Source organism: Eubalaena glacialis, chromosome 14, assembly GCF_028564815.1.
Source record: "Eubalaena glacialis isolate mEubGla1 chromosome 14, mEubGla1.1.hap2.+ XY, whole genome shotgun sequence".
NCBI classification, from domain to species: domain Eukaryota; kingdom Metazoa; phylum Chordata; class Mammalia; order Artiodactyla; family Balaenidae; genus Eubalaena; species Eubalaena glacialis.
The window spans coordinates 52,922,977-52,937,229 of record NC_083729.1 but is presented as its reverse complement, the minus strand read 5'-3'; the positions used below and the strand labels follow the sequence as shown (position 1 = coordinate 52,937,229).

The 14,253-nt window shown below is 35.8% G+C and overlaps 1 protein-coding gene across 6 annotated transcripts in view; it reads left to right on the top strand.

Moving 5' to 3' along the window:
• Nucleotides 1-7,345, top strand: part of XPO1 (exportin 1) — a 163,848-nt gene extending 156,503 nt beyond the window's left edge. For all 6 annotated transcript variants that reach the window (XM_061210925.1, XM_061210923.1, XM_061210922.1 and 3 more), the window contains 8 exons: nucleotides 14-197; nucleotides 523-629; nucleotides 2,714-2,908; nucleotides 3,930-4,098; nucleotides 4,774-4,908; nucleotides 4,988-5,147; nucleotides 5,234-5,330; nucleotides 6,333-7,345. In XM_061210925.1, coding sequence (XP_061066908.1) covers nucleotides 14-197; nucleotides 523-629; nucleotides 2,714-2,908; nucleotides 3,930-4,098; nucleotides 4,774-4,908; nucleotides 4,988-5,147; nucleotides 5,234-5,330; nucleotides 6,333-6,479 — 1,194 coding nt within the window. In that variant the 3' untranslated portion in view covers nucleotides 6,480-7,345. The remainder of the gene's footprint in view (nucleotides 1-13; nucleotides 198-522; nucleotides 630-2,713; nucleotides 2,909-3,929; nucleotides 4,099-4,773; nucleotides 4,909-4,987; nucleotides 5,148-5,233; nucleotides 5,331-6,332) is intronic.
• The last annotated feature ends 6,908 nt before the right edge of the window (nucleotides 7,346-14,253 follow it).

Here is a 14,253-nt window from a genome sequence, read left to right as displayed (position 1 = left end):
TTGTCCTTCACAGAATGTGGATATACTTAAAGATCCTGAAACAGTCAAGCAACTTGGTAGCATATTGAAAACAAATGTGAGAGCCTGCAAAGCGGTTGGACACCCGTTTGTGATTCAGCTTGGGAGAATTTATTTAGATATGCTTAATGTGTACAAGTGCCTCAGTGAAAATATTTCTGCAGCTATTCAAGCTAATGGTAAGCGATTCTGAATTCTTATGGAATGATGTATTAATAAGTCAGTTCTGCATTCACTGCCGTGGCATAAGCATTCAGCACTTCTCACAGATTTAAATTAATCCGTCCCGTGTTTCAGGCAATCCTAGACAATTTTTTTAACCACTCACATGCCCCTTTCCCCTGTAAAATTAGTCTTAGTTTATTTTCCCAGGAAATTCATCTGTGTACTCTTGTCTTTAAGTTTTCTAATGGTAAATGGGAACTAATAGTGTCTGAAGTACATGTAACTGCCAGTGTAGAATTTTAGTTGTTAAGTTGGATTCCACCTGATTGTATTTTTTAGGTGAGATGGTTACAAAGCAACCATTGATTAGAAGTATGCGAACAGTAAAAAGGGAAACTTTAAAGTTAATATCTGGTTGGGTGAGCCGGTCCAATGATCCACAGATGGTAAGTGAGATGTGCTTTTTGTTTTTAAAGTTGATGCTGCATTCTCTAGAATGTGCATATATTCTGTATGCGTTTAGCTATTTTAAAGGTAATTAGATGTTTACATCTGGCATTATTTTATAACATTCTATTTAGTGGAGTCCTTGAGTACATTAAAATAATAAGATATATACCATCTTCGAAAGAAATTGCTGTTAGTGGTGGGGGCGTTGGTGATGTAACAAGATAGCTGAGATGATTGGGTCGTTTTTATTTTTCCATGGATAGAGTTCAGATGAAATTTTTGTTTTCCTCATGGCTTTGAGAGCAATTTGCAAAGCTGTCATTAGTTTGCCTCTTCAGTGGTGGGGGGAGTAAGCACTTTCCTAGTTGAAGGTTTAGTCTCTTTTGCTCTCTCATTCCTGTTAGTCTTAAATGGTTTTCAGAAACTAAACCAGCTCCATATGCCTCAACTTGGGGAAAATGAGATTTATGTTTAGTTATTGTATACCTTTCATTTTCTTGATCCTGGAAACATTACCAAAAATCCTATCCTGTTTATCACTATTGTGTGGAAGTAGCACTGACAACTGTGCTACTTACTTTCATAATTTTGAACTTTCAATATTGTTCCTATTGATATGGAAATTTCTTCAGGAAATTCTCAAGGTATCAAGCTTAAATACCGAAAGGTTTTAAACATGTATTATTTATGAGATCAGAACTGTATTTAAAATTGGAAAGTAAAAAGTAGGATGAATTGAAGGAATTGAGAAGTTCATAATTTACAACAACTTAGGCAATAATTTCAGGAGTATCAGTGGTAATAAGAAGAAGGGTCTCATTATGTTTTACAACTAAGGTTTATGTTGAGGTTTGGGGCTGTGAATTCAAAGATAGTCAAACACTTCAGATCCAGTATGTAGGAAAATAAATTATTTCAGTGTTAAGAGTAGAAATGTGAGAGTGGGGGAGGAAAGAATAAATGAGTCATGGGTATGAAATGTATAATGTGGGGAATATAGTCAATAACTCATATCTTTTTATGGTGACAGATCGTAACTAGACTTAATGTGGTGATCATTTTGAAATGTATAAAAATACCAAATCACTCACTATGCTGTGTAACAGGAAGTAACATCGTGTTGTAGATCAACAAACATACAACGAACTCATAGAAAAAGATACCAGATTTGTGTTTACCAGAGGTGGGGGAATGAGGGGAGGGGAAATTGGATGAAGGCAGTCAAAAGATATAACGTTCAGTTTTAACATAAATATAAACTTATTTTATAATCATTTCATGTATGTAAGTAAACTTAGCGCTATACGCTAATCATGTCTCAATAAAACTTGAAGGAAGAAAAAGAAGTGAGAATCAGTTCTAGTTAAGAGAAACCAAGTAGGTAAAAGGAAAAATAATTTTGTGCTTATCCTTCAAATCTTAACTAGACTTGTTTTGTATGGTGGGACGCTACTAACTAGTAATCTTCAGTTAAATGAAACATGGTTATATTTATTGTGTACATCTTAATGGAGAACCTATTAAAAGCATAGAAGTTACGCCTTACTAAGACTATATTTATTGAGAATCTTGGAAACCCTCACACACAGTCTTTCTGGCATAGTCCAGTTCCTTTTTTGAGAGTAAATGATGGTTATTATTTCTGATTATTAAAATATGAACTAGCATTCATTAAATTAAAAAAAATCATTGACTGGGTGTCTACTTTTGGTTAGATATGAGTACCTTGGTACAGTATTGGTGAGGAGGACTCTACTTTGAGGTTACCCATCCCATACAGTATTCCTAGAATCCTGGTCCTGCCACAATACTTAGAGCGTCAGGCCCCAGTTTCCTTTAATAATTACAGATTTAAACTATACAATGTCCATGGCCCTTCTCAGCCTATTGTGATTTCTCGCTTTCTCTTGGTAAAGTTTTAATATACAAAAACTTTTAAAGCACAGGAGTTTCCAGTTTTCAGCAGATGATCAACCTAGATTAAATCTTACAGATGACATTGACCTAGCTGCTTAATAAGAGTTAGTAAGTGCCTACATTAAAATTGAAAAGTTGTGGTTTTTTTGTTTTTTTTAAACAGGTAGCTGAAAATTTTGTTCCTCCTCTGTTGGATGCAGTTCTCATTGATTATCAGAGAAATGTCCCAGCTGCTAGAGAACCAGAAGTGCTTAGTACTATGGCTATTATTGTCAACAAGTTAGGAGGACATATAACAGCTGAAATACCTCAGATATTTGATGCTGTTTTTGAATGCACATTGAATATGATAAATAAGGTATGTGATTTGCATTTCAGTTACATAAAGGGAGGTTCTGCAGTATGTCCTTATCACTTTTTTTTTTTTTAATTTCCCCCTAAGTTTTTTTTTTTTTTTTTAATTTATTTATTTATTTATTTTTGGCTGTGTTGGGTCTTCGTTTCTGTGCAAGGGCTTTCTCTAGTTGCGGCAAGTGGGGGCCACTCTTCATCGCGGTGCGCGGGCCTCTCATTATCGTGGCCTCTCTTGTCGCAGAGCCCAGGCTCCAGACGCGCAGGCTCAGTAGTTGTGGCTCACGGGCCCAGTTGCTCCGCGGCATGTGGGATCTTCCCAGACCAGGGCTCGAACCCGTGTCCCCTGCATTAGCAGGCAGATTCTCAACCACTGCGCCACCAGGGAAGCCCTGTCCTTATCACTTTTAAAAGCATAAATGATGGCTGTCTATGAGTACAGCATAAACTTTAGGCTCTGATATTAAATATTTGAACTTCTAGATAAGAAAAATACTTGTTTTTTAAATTTACAAAAGTAAATTTGATAGATTGTTTATTCAAATAGCAGCTAGCATTTATTGAAAACTTGCTGCATTTTAGTCACTGGCTTTTTAAAGTGTAGTCTGTGCTTATAAGGAATGGGAAAATATATTAATCAAAAAAAGATGTACATTTAAGTGTACACATTTACACAGTAGATAACAATTTTTCTAATCTGTATTAGTGATCTCAAAGTCACTTAAAAGTGGTAGTAACAGTCTCAGAGTTAATAGAAAATATGACGGTCTTTATGTGGGTTTTGTTGAGTTCTCTTTATAATAAGGTGAACTTGTATTCCTTCACTTCGGTAATTCATTTGTCTAATAAATAGTAATTTTGTCTTCCCTGACAGGTGAATTCTATTATCTTTTGAGTTTGACTTTCACATCTTACGGGGTCCACTAACAACTCCAAACATTTATACTGAATTAGGGCTTGCTTTCCCCCTTCCATTTAACATAATTCAGGCATCGAAACTTTATTTTGTTCCCACTATTTGTTTTTAGGACTTTGAAGAATATCCTGAGCACAGAACGAACTTTTTCTTACTACTTCAGGCTGTCAATTCTCATTGTTTCCCAGCATTCCTGGCTATTCCACCTGCACAGTTTAAACTTGTTTTGGATTCCATCATTTGGGCTTTCAAACATACTATGAGGAATGTAGCAGATACAGGTAAATACATAGAAACGATGTTCTTTATTCATTTGCCTACCAACCCCACAGTCCGTGTACAGGCACTTACAGGTAGGTGTATAGTGGTAGACAAGTAGGTATCACTTCACTTGTCATGGTTTTGTTTGAATGCATCAATTGCATAGATAGGTCTGAGTAAGTCCTATAAACAGTTTAATCAGATCCAGAGTGAGTTCATAGGCAGAATTGAGTTACGGGGAGATGGGCATAAGATTCAAGGCAGGGAGAACATCACTCACCCATATCCTCACCAGTGTTTCCTTTTCCCCATATGCTTTTCCTCTGTGGCACCGAGGGTCAACTAAGGATAAAACAAAAAGACTTTATAGTTGGAGGGTTTGTTTTCCTTTTAAATAGTAACTGTTTTATGTAATAGAAAAATCTACTCAGTTACACTGCTTTTGGAGTGAATATAGAGAGAATCAACTAAACCTTCAGAAATACTGGAAAGGTGGTAATGGTTAGATTATAGCCTGTAAGTTAGCAGACATTGATTCCAGTTTAACTCCATTACTGAGTCAAGATAATTTAGGCAAATAATTGTCATTAGCAAAAAAAGAGGGGCGAATGGACTTTGAATGAATTGTTTAATAGCTGAAACACTATCATGAATGTCAGTATGTAATAACATTGTTGGCATTATATGTATTTTAGGCTTACAGATACTTTTTACACTCTTACAAAATGTTGCACAAGAAGAAGCTGCAGCTCAGAGTTTCTATCAAACTTATTTTTGTGATATTCTTCAGCATATCTTTTCTGTCGTGACAGACACCTCACATACTGCTGGTAAGAATTTAAAGCCATAAAAATATGTGTTCCGGTTGCTATTACATCTTGGAGTTAATGATGTCCTTCTTATCAACAGGTTTGACAATGCATGCATCTATCCTTGCATATATGTTTAATTTGGTTGAAGAAGGAAAAATAAGTACACCATTAAATCCTGGAAATCCGGTTAACAACCAAATGTTTATTCAGGAATATGTGGCTAATCTTCTTAAGTCTGCATTCCCTCATCTTCAGGAGTAAGTATAAATAGAGTTTTTAATAAACTTAAATTTTTAAGTTTTTTTTTAAAGCAATTAATTAATCATTGTGTTTTGACTTGCAGTGCTCAAGTAAAGCTCTTTGTGACAGGACTTTTCAGCTTAAATCAGGATATTCCTGCATTCAAGGAACATCTTAGGGATTTCCTGGTACAGATAAAGGTATGTATTTTATTTGCAGTTGCAGAAGTATTGACTAAATACTGATTGAATTCTTGCATCCAGAATTGACCACTTTTTGTAATGCAAAATGAGTGGGTTTTAAAATATGTGTAGTCTTACTCTTTTGAGACTGATTACAGAAAGAAACACTTTCAAAGTGAAGGCCAGGAAGAGGAGATAGGTTTGAAATGTTCGGGGGAACTTTTTAATATAATTCATTTTAGAATATCTATTGCAACATTGTGATTGAATCCCATAGGTATTTTCAAAGGAGTGGAATGGGTGAAAGAAACACATTGGTAGTTCCTTTTGGGATTTTCCATTTTGTTAGTAAGGAATTCATTTTAGGGGGAACATGATAATTAGCAGATAACCAGCCTATTTTTACTGCTGTTACAATGCTCCATTTACTTATGGGAAGAGGGATTTTTCTTGTATCATCATGCTTTAAAGAAATACAAAAAGTACCATAAAACTCATGAGTAGTTGATGAGTTATCTATGTCTGTTAAAGAATTGGTCACATAAGATATTTAGGTTTTTTTCCCTCCAAAATACAAAGGTTTTGTTGTTGGGTTTTGTTTTTTGTTTGTTTGTTTTTTTTTACTGTAAATATAAAATTAGTAAAAAGAAAAACTAATTCATAAAGTAGAGAGTGTATAAAGGATGAAAATTGTCTGAAACACAGCTATGAGGACAATTATAGTTGATCATTAGTCTTTCTTGGTATCATTGCTTATGGAGTATATTTTGTATATGGCATTATACTCTCCCTCTTGTGAAATCTTTTTTCCCCCCAACTAACACCTTTGGTTTTTAATTCAATTGTGTAGAATTATAAAAATAATATACCATAATTTAAACTCAATAATTGATGGATAAATTATATTGCTTGTGTAAACTGGGAGGTGCTTATCTACACTTTTTTTTCCCCAAAGGCAAGTCATTTTCCGAATTGAAGTTTACTAAAGTATGTTGACATTTCAACTATCTGTTTCCACAGGAGTTTGCAGGTGAAGATACATCGGATCTCTTTTTGGAAGAAAGAGAAACAGCCCTTCGACAGGCTCAGGAAGAGAAACATAAACTTCAAATGTCTGTCCCTGGCATCCTTAATCCACATGAAATTCCAGAAGAAATGTGTGATTAAAGTCAGAAGTCATGCTGGGTTTGTTTTTTTTTTCTTTTTCTGTTTCTTTTTTTTTTTTTTTCCTCTGCAACTCTTGTTAGCAGATGAAAACAGCATCTGGATATTTGTCGACCAAAATGATGCCAATTTGTAAATTAAAATGTCACCTAGTGGCCCTTTTTCTTATGTGTTTTTTGTATAAGAAATTTTCTGTGAAATATCCTTCCATTGTTTAAGCTTTTGTTTGGTCATCTTTATTTAGTTTGCATGAAGTTGGAAATTAAGGCATTTTTAAAAATTTTACTTCATGCCCATTTTGTGGCTGGGATGGGGGAGGAGGCAAATTCAATTTGAACATATACTTGTAAATTCTAATGCAAAATTATACAATTTTTCCTGTAAACAATACCAATTTTTAATTAGGGAGCATTTTCTTTCTAGTCTGTATTTCAGTCTAGAAGAAAAGATAATGAGTAAGACAAATTGCGTTGTTAAAAGGATTATTATAGTGCTGCATTGTCTGAAATTAGCACCTCTTGGACTGAATTGTTTGTCTAGGCTACATGTATTACAAGTCTGTTTGGCAAGTTTGCAGCAGGATCATGTGCATATCATCCCATTGTAAAGCGACTTCAAAAAATATGGGAACACAGTTAGTTATTTTTACACAGTTCTTTTTGTTTGTGTGTGTGTGTGCTGTCGCTTGTCGACAACAGCTTTTTGTTTTCCTCAATGAGGAGTGTTGCTCATTTGTGAGCCTTCATTAACTCGAAGTGAAATGGTTAAAAATATTTATCCTGTTAGAATAGGCTGCATCTTTTTAACAACTCATTAAAAAACAAAACAAAACTCTGGCTTTTGAGATGACTTATACTAATTTACATTGTTTACCAAGCTGTAGTGCTTTAAGAACACTACTTAAAAAGCAAAATAAACTTGGTTTACATTTATTTTCCCTTTATTGGCTCAAACTTATTCCTATATTAATGAAAGTAGTTATTTGTGTTTAAGTATTAGGTAACATTTTTAAATGAAGTTTGATACCTGTTGACGTCTAAATATTATTTCTAAGGTTATTAAGTAAAGGCGGCACTTGTATAAAATGAACATGCTCCTGAGATACCTTCTGTTCCCAAGAAACAAGTCCTTCCTGTGACAGCTTGGCGCACATTTTACCTTTATTTGCGGTTAAAAAGCATCTTCTTCATTCTGGTTAGGGGCTAGGGGTAACAAAGCTTAAAATTAGCCTTAATGAGAACCAAGGGGCAAAAAGCTACTGCACATATTCTTGATTAATTGCACTCTTGTAAAACAACCCTTGGAAGTAGTCCCTTTAAGAAAGGTGGGAGGAGAGGAAAAAATGTGTAGAGTGCCTACGAAATAGAAAAGGGAGTAGAAAAAGGAAACCAACTTGGATGAACCTGTTTCCAGAGGATTAAATTAGCCTTCTATAAACCTAGACTAAAACCTAAGCATTTGAAGTGCCTCACGTTCGTGGAGAATCAGCAACTTGGTATAATTGCTGTACTCCTAACTTTATAGGTCTTTGGCAAAAACTAACATCATTTTAGTAGAACGTAATCATACATAAAATAGTCATATTTTAGAACAGATGGTAAGATTTTTAAATGTGTTCAAAGAGGAATATTGAAGGACTTTGTTTAAAACTTCAGCTTTGTTAAAAGCTTGATTTGATCACTGGTATTTGCCTAAAAAGAGGTTTTCTTGGATCAGTCAAGACTTCAAGTCCAAATCGTTTGCTGTATTTGAAATCAACTGTAAGTTCATGTTTGGTTTAGAACAGCTGTCACCATTTCCAACAGTGGTCACATGTAATTTTCTTACCCTATAGCCCCATTGCCTACCTTGATATGTTCTGGATGTTTAAGAAACCAAGGTTTGGCCAAAATGAGACTATGATAGCTATAGCAAATTAAATCTAGGGTGGGCATCTCTTGCTTAATTGAAAGTTAATCATATCAGGCCAGCCTCAAGGTATTCGACAGCAAAGCACACTGATAAACTGGCCATTCAAGATGTTTGGTTTAGTGCTGTTTAACTCTTGGAACAAGGCAATGTCTCAGTTACAAATTGTGAAAGAGAACTAGAATTGTCTCATAAGTGGGTCTGAATCCTGGTCTAGGCACCCATTAGAATCTTGGGCAAGTCATTTGAACTTTGAAGATGGGATCACAAAGCTAATTCCTGAGTCAGTTGTGAGGATATCTCAACCAACAGTAGGATGCATTTTTTTCTTCACATTTTAGCATGTCTGGAAATCAGGGTGTATTTTATAATCCATGGCACCTGAAAATTACAGTGGCGAGGCAATACCGCTGACATCTCCCTGCTTGTCCCTGTGTGAACTTAGTTATAATGGTTTGTAAGCATTTACTTAATTGCTATTTAAAAGTGTGTTACAAAGGATTGCTCAGCAACAAAATAAAATGTTACTTATATGCAAAATGGCAGAAGCAGCAGGACATAAACTAGATAATAAAGGGAGGAAATACTCATTGTTGGAAGGATAGTCAAACTTCCATATTTTCTTGCAAAGTGGCAACCAGGTTTTTTGGGGGACCTAAGCAGGGGAGCTGCCCATAAGTTATAATGCAAAGAATTGTCCACCAAATGCCAAGCAGTGCAATTTTATTCATAAGAAACATATTGAAATTTCAAAAAGGCTGCTGTAACCAGTTCATGTATTTTGTAGTAAGGACTATCATATTGTCATAGTTGAAATTGTTTTCTTGTTCTCGATGGTACATAAAATTAATGGTACATCTTGCAACTGATATCTTAGAATTGAAATAAAGCAGAAAGTAAAGCAAGTGTGAGTTCAGTCTTCACAGGCTGTCAACTCCACATTGAGTCAAATCTATGAAAGACTGACTCGGGTGCAGGTGTTTCATGATTTGATGCCAGCAGATGCAAGGATGGAGTTGGAAAAAATACAGTATTAGAATACTGAGATATTAAGTGGTCTGATTTGCTGGTGTATGTATTGGATTTTCCTCTCAAAGTTTCCAGCAGAATTCAGTCTGTAACGTGTGAAGACTTAGGTCTATGGAAAAGAGGTTCAAAAAGTTGTAAGTCACGTAGTCAACCGATTCTGGTATTGTGATGAGAAGCTCAAGAACAAAATGGATTATTAAGTTACATAAAAGTATATTAATAAGTAGTACTTTGGTACTTAAGTACTGTTGTAAAGTTAACAGTAAGTACTGCTGTAAAGTTTCTTACCGCTTTTTGTGCTTTTCATCTCTGATACATTCTGGGTAAACTTAAAAAATTAACTGTAATTCCATAATATATGTAGTCCATGTTTAGATTTCCCCAACAGTTCCTAAGAATTGTCTTTCATAGCTTATGTTTTTCCAAATAGGTATCCAATTCAGGTTCATGCTTTTTATATTTGTAGTTTTTAATTTCAATGATCGTCGTTTACTTGAAAAATATTTGGTTACTATGCGAACCTGTTTTTTTAAATATCTTCTCTTTTTTCGTGTTTATCTAAGCATAGTTTATATTCTATATTGTCTGTTGTCCCGATTGACAAAAGCCCTCCTCCGTACCCTACCCCCTGCCTTTAGAGTCCACTTAACAATTTTATTTACAATTTTATTCTAGATGCCCTAGGGAGTAAAGTCTTACTAGCTTGCAAAGTGGTTATGTATTTAAGAATATTTTTATAAATGAACATTTTAAGGTTTTTTTTGCTCATGTAACAAGAAAGGTAGTAACAGTGACTTATTATAGTTTATTTTGTTGTGCTTGTATCAGTGACATCCAGAGAACCAATACAGAACTTGGGAAGTGCTGCTTTATGATATAAGGTTCTGGCGATTTAGGAATTTTTTTCTATCCCCAGCACTTGGATTATACCCCAAGGTCAAATATGGCTGTGGGAATTTCAGCTATTATACCTGCATTCTAGGCAGCAGGGAAGATAAAAGCTTCCCCTTTTAAGACTCGGAACAAGTTGCAGAACACTTTTGAATACATCTCCATAGCCCCACCCCATAAGAGAAGCTGAGAAATAGTCTTAAAGCTGGATGTGTTGCTGCTCTGAATAGAATTGGCATTCTATTAATGAGGAAGGGGGAAAGTGAATTGAAAATAGCAGTCTTAACCACAAGTTCAGCAAAATTTAAGTGAAAGTAAAAGACAAAAGGCAGTTGACTCTATGGGAAAAGTAAAATCTCTAAGCATTGAGGTACTGAAAATGCCAAAGAAATTGCTCTTCTTAACAGTGGCAGCTGTCTTTGTCATTCACTGTAGACAATTCAAAAAAAATCCATCTGTACAGGGTGGCAGACAAAACCATTTACTCCTTGTCTTTGTTACTAATTGCTGTGTGGTATCAATTTTCAAGATAAAAAGAAACTACTGAAACTAACATCCTGACATTACAAGAGGAAGACTTTAAAACCTAAAAGAGAGGAAGTGATACAGAAGTTGAGGGGGAAAGGCCATGTCTAAGAGCTGGGAAAGTTTATGTGTGGGAAACCTGTTGTTTCCATTGTGAAAAAGGTCTTTTGGACAAATGGGTATCTAAACTTACAGAGTCCTTTTCTTGATCTACTCCTAAGTGAGCTATCACTGCTCTCACCTCTCTCAAGACACCTGAGGAAATTATGTCTTTTCCCCAAAGTTTGCTGACTAAACTAGACCTTTTCTTTCCTAACATGGAAGTACCTTCTCCATTTTCAGAAATCTTCCTTTATCCGCTCACCCTGTATTTCTTTGGAGCCTATTATAGATTAACTTGCATTTAATTTTTTACATCTCTTCTTCTCTTAGTCTGTTAGGATAAGACCAGAGCTTCATGCAAGCTGGGATACACTTTTTTGTGCTCCAGCAAGACATGCGTAAGAGATCCAGCCTGAACATTAATTCTCTGTACTTGCTACCCTAACTGAAGTTCCTAACCCAGAATGTCCTTTTCCTACAACTGTAACAGGAAAAGAAACTCCAGGCCTCCCACACTTTGATCTCAAAGTCCTGAGATCAGCCATTCAAAATGAGATCAGGCTTATTCAACATGCCCCATCAGGTAAGAGCAAACCATTCTTAAGTTTATTTTACCTTTTTTATGATTCATCCGACTCTTAGGCACAGAAAGTAGTGATGTACTTTACACCTTGGTCAGACTATTGGTAATGGTCCACAAGAAATCCTTTTATTCCTGAGTCCACCTCAAATCTGGGTCTTCACAGACATTTAAAAAGGTAGAACCAAGACTTCTCTGGTGGCGCAATGGTTCAGAATCCACCTGCCACTGCAGGGGACACGGGTTGGATCCCTGGTCCGGGAATATCCCACATGCCGCAGAGCAACTAAGCCCGCGAGCCACAACTACTGAAGCCCGTGCACCTAGAGCCAGTGCTCCTTGGTAAGAGAAGCCACCGCAAAGAGAAGCCCGCACACCACAACTAGAGAAAGGCTGCGTGCAGCAGCGAAGACCCAACACAGCCAAAAATAAATAAAATAAAAATAAATAAATAAATAAAAAGGTAGAACCAATGTCCTGAGCTTTGAAGTTGATGAACCTGCCCTTTAGGTTCCCTTAAGCATTACAAATAGTGTGTTAACTGGCAGAAATAATTAACCAGTTAGTCTACGTTAGTCTATAGGAAGAAAATTTTCTGCTTCTGAAGGTGATTGCAGCTAATTCACAAGTGAGCTGTCAGAAGCCTACAGCGTTAAAAATAGAAAAGACCACATAACAATTGCTTAGATTCATCCATGCATAGCCACACACAAAAAAATCTTCCTGATATGGGACTTCCCTGGTGGTCCAGTGGCTAAGACTCCACGCTCCTAATGCACGGGGCCCGGGTTCAATCTCTGGTCAGGGAACTAGATCCCACATGCCGCAACTAAGATTCTGCATGCTGCAATGAAGATCCGTGTGCTGACCTGGCACAGCCAAATAAATAAATATTTTTTTAAAAAATCATTCTGATAGATTTTAGTAAGCTAGATTGCTCCCCTTTTTGGTCAGTAATCTTTGTTCCATGAGGTGATGTGCAATAAATTACACTTCCCCATAAAATTTATACATTTTGTGCTCCACAGAGCTTTAGCTGACTAGTTAAATTTCTTGTGCTGGACTAGGCTCTGCTTGTCTCTTAATTTAAAATCTCTGTGCTTTCTGACCGCCAAGGTAAAGAAGAGAGGACTCTTTTAGAAACAATTAAAAAAAAAAAAGAAGGGGGGGTTCATTTTTTACCTCTCAGCAATTCAATCTCTAACTCCAAAGCTTGTATTAATTTAAAATAAATTTTGTTTATATAACTGTATGAAGTTATAATACATATCTAGGGTAGGAAATAGTGTTAATTCATAAATTGTACCTGTTAATATTCACCTAAGTTGTAAACTAATGCACTAATTTGTTGTGTTTGCTTCGACCTTAGTTCTTCAGGGTGACTTCTGATACCGTTTTGTTTTGTCATTTTGTCTCCACGAAGCAGCTGTGTGAAGCTTATATTAGTTAGTTAAAAGAGCTTCCAGAATTTTTCTGAATTCAGTCATCACAAAATATATAGATGATTAATATTAATGAATTTTCCTGGATTCAATGGAATCATAATCTTTGAATAGCTACAGAGTTATTTAATAGATGTAAAGACACAACCTCAGGAAAGATTCATAGAATTTGGCAAGTCTGAACTATGCTCTAAATTTCTCAGGCTGCCTTTGCAAAATAAATTTGAGAATGTTCCTGGATTGCTGGTCATCTACTCCATTAAGGTGACTCGTTTCAGAATATCCATGGAATTTTGGAGATAAGAGTTTCAGAATAATCTTGAAAAGTATGCATTCAAACACAGCATAGTCCAGCTGTGGTTCTGTGAAAGCATATTGTTTTTCATGAAACTTCTAAAATAGAAGCTGAAAGCTATAAGTTTGAAAAATACTATTTCTCCTCACTGATTCTTAGAAAAAGACTTTTTAAAAAAATTCCAATAATCATGCATTCAAATTTCAAAAAAACATGTATTCCTCTGACAACTTTCTTGCTTCTCACTTTTGAATTCTAAGAAGGGGAAGAGAGACAGAGACAAAGAGATAACAGGACAAAAAATCTTACCAAGAGCTTGTTACCAGCATCATAAAGGTACAGACCCCCTCTTCCAAAACGCTCTTTGCTTTGCCCACAAGGAACTTAGGAGCTATGCCTTCTGGAATTGTCCCTTGGAAATTTTCACATTGTAAGGCAATAAATGAATGAGAGGTATGACGTTTTTTTGTAAAGTGGGAGATAGGATATTTGAAAGGGAAGTGAAGAGTTAAACTGGCAAATGGCTGAAACATTTTGGGGCAAATCACTGTTAACAAAGTTCGTACTGAAGTTGATTCCCTTAAAGGTACTTAAAGAGTACCCCGTGACAAACATTTGTGTACATAAAAGAAGCAAGTAGTCCAATGTGAAGACTTCTGGTCTTCAACATCCAGCATGATTCAGGCCATACCTGTTACCTTTTCAAGTTTGCCTCGCACTTAGAGGGTAATTTAACATGAAGTTCATGAAGTTTAGACTTCAGGGCCCCTGTCTTGCAGGAGCTCCTTCCAAAGCCCTTAGCTATGTGTGACATTTGCAGTATTTGTCAGTTTTTGAAATTTGTGATTATTATGATTTCTGTTCTCTGAGTATTCACTTTTGTACATAATTTTATATTTGCAGATTTGTATTTTTCTTGAAGCGGTTCCCCCTAATTGTGTAAGCTTTTGGATAACACAGAACCTAGATCCACCACCATTTGCACCATTTTGTACTTACTTGTTT